We start from the raw sequence: 6,055 nt of genomic DNA on the forward strand, positions 1-6,055 counted from the left end.
CTTATTCGCCTTTTTTCGGTTAATGAATAAGCTAAACAACCAACTAATCATAATGCTTACTAAGCTAGCTGTGTCTACATAAAATCTGCAAACAAGAACTATCGTATACTATTCAATATCCAGACTGTAGACCGATCCCAATCTATTTTACAGTCCAGTGTATAACACCCGTCAATTAGTGCAACTGCACAGCCAGCTCCAGCTTATTGTAAATACGCGTATAGCTGATCTTACGATACTAGAAATCATTCAGATCTCATCAATTACCCACATAAAAGTGAAATTTCTTCGAAAGAATGTACTTTCGACCTACTATAGGTAAGTATACTTGATCATCTATTAATAGCGATAGCTCTAGCTATTAGAGTAAGCTATCCAATTCCTAAATATCAAATGATGGTTAGTGCAAAAATGCTACTGTAAAAATAGTGCGGTAAATAGAATGCTAAACATAGCAAGAGGAGAATTATCGGTCGAAAATGCCGTATTATAAAATAAGTGAGTGGGTCATAGTAATTATGGTACTACTGTCATGGAATAGTAATCAGTCACATCTGAAAATTTCTTTTTCCATCGTTTGTAAAATATATCTTATTCGTTTGAACAGCATTTTAAATTTAAATTCAACAAAACTGAATTTTATATCTTTTAACCTACCTATCCGTCCATTACTTTTAAAATATTACAAGCTATAACACTAATTTAAACGTTTGAACGTAATAATTTAGACCTGATTCTAAAAATATTACAATATCACTACGGTACGGTAATTAACAGCAAAGGCTAATCAATGATTAACAATATTTCGAGTGCAAAGAAAATTGAGTGGTGTTGGACATTTAAGATTACAAGATCTAATATCTTTTCGATTAGACTACCAGGTTAATAACTATTTATGCTGTTCTACGTATGCTGGCAGTAAATACTAACAAATGAAGTAGGTTTATTAATCCAGCATCACACCGCCTTTCACTTTGCTACACTCTTTCAGCTAGATCGGCGACAAACCCATATGATATGTGTGTTGCCTGGACAACCTTTCTAATATAAAAGTAGTAGATAGTTACACGACAGTCACTGACTTCCATAATTAGCTAAAATAATATAATGGACTAGTGATAGCTACTAGTATATGAAATGAAGTCATTGGGTTGATTCTATTTTCCCCCCAATAGATGGATAATCTAAGCAAGACTAAGCGAAATTTTAATAAGTTTACATAGCATCTTCTTCCGTATGCTATAAAAAAATTTGAAGGAAGTTGTTGTTATTCTCGTTGGTTCCTTACTATTGTTTCGATATGATTGTCTAAATTATTGCATCTTTTATGAAGTTTGCAGAGGAAAGTCATGTATTATTTTGCTCATTTGTACTTATTTAAAATTTGAAGGTTGTTTTTCTCCTCTTCCATACTTTACCATTGCTTTTCAATTTAACACAGGTTATCGTCAAAGTATATATAATAATAACATACATATTCGCCAGCTAATAATCTTTTGTTAAAATTGGCTAGTAGGAACGAAGTTTTTTGTATGCGTATGATCAATCCAATAAAATCACCCGAGTGAATGAATATTATAGAAATCGTTCTAGTTGATTTACATGATAGCGTAGGTAACTCTTGTATTCTAATGCACTATAATGTCTGGAATAAGTAAGTTATTGTTATAAAAGGGTCTAGTTTTCTACACGCTCTTTTGATACATAACCGCTTACTGCATAGCAATAATTTGAAAATTGTAAGCCAAATTGCGTTCTACATAATCATCTATCCGTTCTGTAGTACTTTAAATTTATTTCACGAAACTGTGGCCAAAGGCTCTTCTCCCCTATACTAATTGGTGAACATGATTAATATACTATATTTTACACATGGACAGGCACTTCATAGTGATCTGCTTAATATTATGCAGTAATTCAATCTACTTTATAGTAGAATTTGTCAAACGAAGAAATTATCTTATATAGCTTTAGTAAACAATAACAAATTCTTTTGTTTCATAGTTTAATTATATTTTTTGCATACAATCTAATAGCAGGTTAGAAGTGTAGATGCTAGATAGATATTACAATAAAATTTAATTAAAATCTCCATTAATCAAATATTTTTCGTTTATTAAAGTGAGTGCTGCACCTTTCTTCAGAATTTGGATGTAATATTTGATTAGATGTCTTAATAGCAGAGCTAGATTACTATAACAAGAACTAAAAACGTCTGCTTAAATTAACTTACCATGAAATCTAAGCCGCCTATATTAGACTTTAATAACTTTGCAGGATAAGCTAATTTGCATAAGAAACTTTGCTTAATACTATACGTCGGCTTTTATTGTACCTACTTACCTACCATTTAAATAAAATTGTTGTCAGATACATAAAGTAATTACGCTTTTTTCCATAATTTATTCACTGTGAACTATAAAGTAGATCTCTGCGAATACAAAAAACAGTGTAGTATACCTTATTACTTTAGCTTTCAGCTAAAAAGCACAACATTTAATATAATTTTTTCAACACCTCTTACAATAGCATCGAGTTTCAGTTGCCACTGTTATTATTTATCATAATTATTGAAATTAAAAAAAATTCTGGCCGTGCATAAAAGTTTCAATCTGTTACATCATCTTTAAGTTTGATCTATTAACACTGTATTGGTCTGGATTTAATATAAACTACAGTGAGAACTTGCGCGTTTGTGAATAGTGTAAAATACTGATAGTGAGATTCGTTGGAGCTTGCTATTAATTTAATAATCTAACAACAATACATACGATTAAGGTATAAATCTTTTCATATAATTTATTTTCATTGATTTTGGGATAAGTCTATAATATGCGTTCATACCGCCTGTTGGCTAGACATAATACGTCCTCAGCACCTACCGAAACAATAACGTAAGTTCTGAGAATTCTCATACATTTAAAGTGATAGCATTTATAATATACTTAATAAATATTAAGAATTAATATTAAGTATTAAGCTAAGTGAAATTTTAATTAGTTTGTATCTACTTTCGCTTGTTCTTAAATTTTTCAGGGAATTTCTGTCAGTCATATAGGATTCTGGTACGTTACTTTTATTTCGAAGCAATAATTATCTATATTATATTGTATCATACATAACGTTTGTTTATTAAGTCAGATATAAAGAGCGCAGCGCCATAGCTATATTTTAATAACTCTAAAAGGAAATCGAATGTATTTTTACTCATTAGCATCTATCATATTCTACTTGAATTTAAAGGTTGTCTTCCCTGTCTATCCTATTATATCATTGTTTATTATTGTAACTAACGGCTTAAGTTAAAATCTTTAAACAATAATATTTTATTAAAATAGATCGATCAGAACAATTACCTTGATTACTTTCGTACACATAGTGGCTAATTGAATGAGATGATTGCGGTAAATAGTTAATAGATATATAAGTGCAATCTCACTTGCGTATATCGCTATTTAGAAAATACACCACGGTTAATAACCCTACAATTTCTAGAACAAAAGTAAGTTGTGGGATTCACCGTGATTTTACAGCAGTAACAATAAAGATATGCTTAGTAATATAATAGACACAAAAATGTTGTATTATACTGTACAGTATTCAATGTGAATCTCATGACGATTGTATAAATTGTGACCACTTCGACTGTGTTATCCAAATCAGCAAGTACAATTTCAGAAATTGGCAACAGTTGCAAGCTGGCTGTCACGTAAGTATGCGTAAATATGTACCTTATGGATCTGATATCAATATGCCAGCTATAACTTTTTATATTGACGATTTTTTGACACGATAATAAGTTTGTTACAAATGTAATATTTCTTATATCGGTATATAGTATATAGGTATATTAAGTCATGAAATTTCAACTTGCCATTCTTGGTCTCTTTTGCTTTCTGGCTATTGCCAGCACAGCAGAAGTTGATCAATTGAATTATGAAACATTTCAAGGATTTAAAGGTGAACTGGAGAACGATGCATTAGATGGCAATGATAAAGAAGAAGCTAATCAGGTGGAGTAGAATAATTTAATCGACTGCATTAAGTTACACAGATGTTAATATTTTTATAGTAAAGCAAATGAAAGTAATATACAATATTAATTCGAAATTAAATAGGATCAGCCAGTACATCGAGAAGATTCATTAGAAGCAGGCGAAGTAGAAGACGAAACAAGTAAGACTGAGGAAGCCGATCCTCAAAATGATTTTGATGAAGTCACTGCTGTAACTCCTATCAATAATGAAGGATCCGAAATAAACGAAAGTAAAGATAAAAACGAACTTACTGATTTAACTGATGATAAAGAAAATGATACAGAGGAAAGTGAGGTACGATGATGTGCTGGTTTATTATCATAAGTGATTATTTAAATTGGTTATGTACAATTAATAAATACGCTACCTTTTGATTAGAGTTTTCCCATTTTAAGGCAATGAATGAAATTTCAATACTTACTATACTGTCTAAATAAACTTAATTGCGGTATACTATACATGTTAATATTACAATATACTGTATTGACATCCTGTTTAGCTGCTTTAATCTACCCGTATATTTGCATTTGTTAATTTCAATATCCTGAAACAGTTCAATCCGGAAGGTAAATGTTAATTTGAAAATAAATTATATTTACGAGCGTATATTGTTCATTAGTTTGCTAGTGAACACTTAGCTAAGAGCGGAAGACGCCGCCGCAGGAGGAGACGGCGTAGAAGACGTTGGGTTAGTCGCCGTCGTCGTCGTGCTGTAGTAGTTCGTCGTCGTCGTGCCGTAGTAGTTCGTCGTCGTCGTGCTGTAGTAGTTCGTCGTCGTCGTGCTGTAGTAGTTCGCCGTCGTCGTGCTGTGGTAGTTCGCCGTCGTCGTATCCTTCGCCGTCGATTACTTCGTCGTCGTATCCTTCGTCGTCGTATCCTTCGCCGACGCATCCTTCGTCGTCGTATCCTTCGTCGTCGTATCCTTCGCCGACGTATCCTTCGCCGACGTATCTTTCGTCGTCGTATCCTTCGCCGACGCATCCTTCGTCGTCGTATCCTTCGTCGTCGTATCCTTCGCCGACGTATCCTTCGCCGACGTATCTTTCGTCGTCGTATCCTTCGCCGACGCATCATTCGTCGTCGAATCCGGCGTCGTATAGTTTCTTGCCAATCTTGGATAACAACTCTCGCTCTGTAATCGCCGGAAAGCAATATTAACTGCTCAGAATAAACAATTAAGCATAGCTAACAGTCGATTGAGAAGACAAATAAACATTCATACCGCTACAATCAGCCGACAAGGGGTAACAATCCGTACTCTAGGACGTAAATTGTCAAGTCTGCAAACGAAATATAATAACCTGAATGCATTATATTCGTCTCTTCGACTACATAATACTCGCTTAACTGCAGAAAATTCTCAACTAAGGACGGAAAATTACAATCTACGTGCTAGAAATAATCGATTGGAACAAAATAATGCAACATTGCATATTGAGAATAACCGATTAAGGAATCAGTTAATAGTTAGCCAGGCGCTTGTTCAAAGTCTTCGTACTAAACTGACTACAGCTGAAAGTAATTTCCAATCTTGTAATCAAACCAAGAACGAACAACAACAATCAATACAGCAACTTCAAGACGATCTTGCGCACTGTAAAAGCCAGCGGTGCGTTAATTGTAGATGTAAAGCTGTTCCCATCACGGAGAAAGATTCTGAAAGCGAAGAAAACTCAGCTAACGTAGCAGATAGCTCCGCCACCAATGAAAAAGAAAAAGTTCGATATATTTCTTATGAGTAAAACGTAACAGCAAGTTAACATTAAAACATTATATTTACATATAATGTTAGTAGTATAGTAGTACTGTAGAAGTACAGGTACAGGTAGAAAGTACAATTATCTAGTTTGTAATTTATTCTTAGCAAGGATGTTAACGGACTAATACATTATCTTATTTTTATGAAGGATAATACTGATCAATGAATTATGAGACTACGTTAACTTTTCATGTAATTAAGTGAAAAGATTCACATAATACTGTATTGTTATTGTTGTGAATTATACTTCGAAGAAATA

The 6,055-nt window shown here is 33.1% G+C and overlaps 1 protein-coding gene across 1 annotated transcript; it reads left to right on the forward strand.

Annotated features, from left to right (window-relative positions):
* Positions 1 to 3,857: 3,857 nt before the first annotated feature.
* On the forward strand, positions 3,858 to 5,175 carry TRIADDRAFT_62537 (uncharacterized protein; the record flags this gene model as incomplete). The annotated part of the gene is made up of 3 exons (XM_002118464.1): positions 3,858 to 4,013; positions 4,119 to 4,331; positions 4,657 to 5,175. The coding sequence occupies 3 exons, from the start codon at positions 3,858 to 3,860 to the stop codon at positions 5,173 to 5,175; spliced, it is 888 nt and encodes a 295-aa protein (XP_002118500.1).
* Between the last annotated feature and the right edge of the window lie 880 nt (positions 5,176 to 6,055).

The sequence above is a fragment of the Trichoplax adhaerens genome, genomic scaffold, assembly GCF_000150275.1.
Source record: "Trichoplax adhaerens TRIADscaffold_112 genomic scaffold, whole genome shotgun sequence".
NCBI lineage: Eukaryota > Metazoa > Placozoa > Uniplacotomia > Trichoplacea > Trichoplacidae > Trichoplax > Trichoplax adhaerens.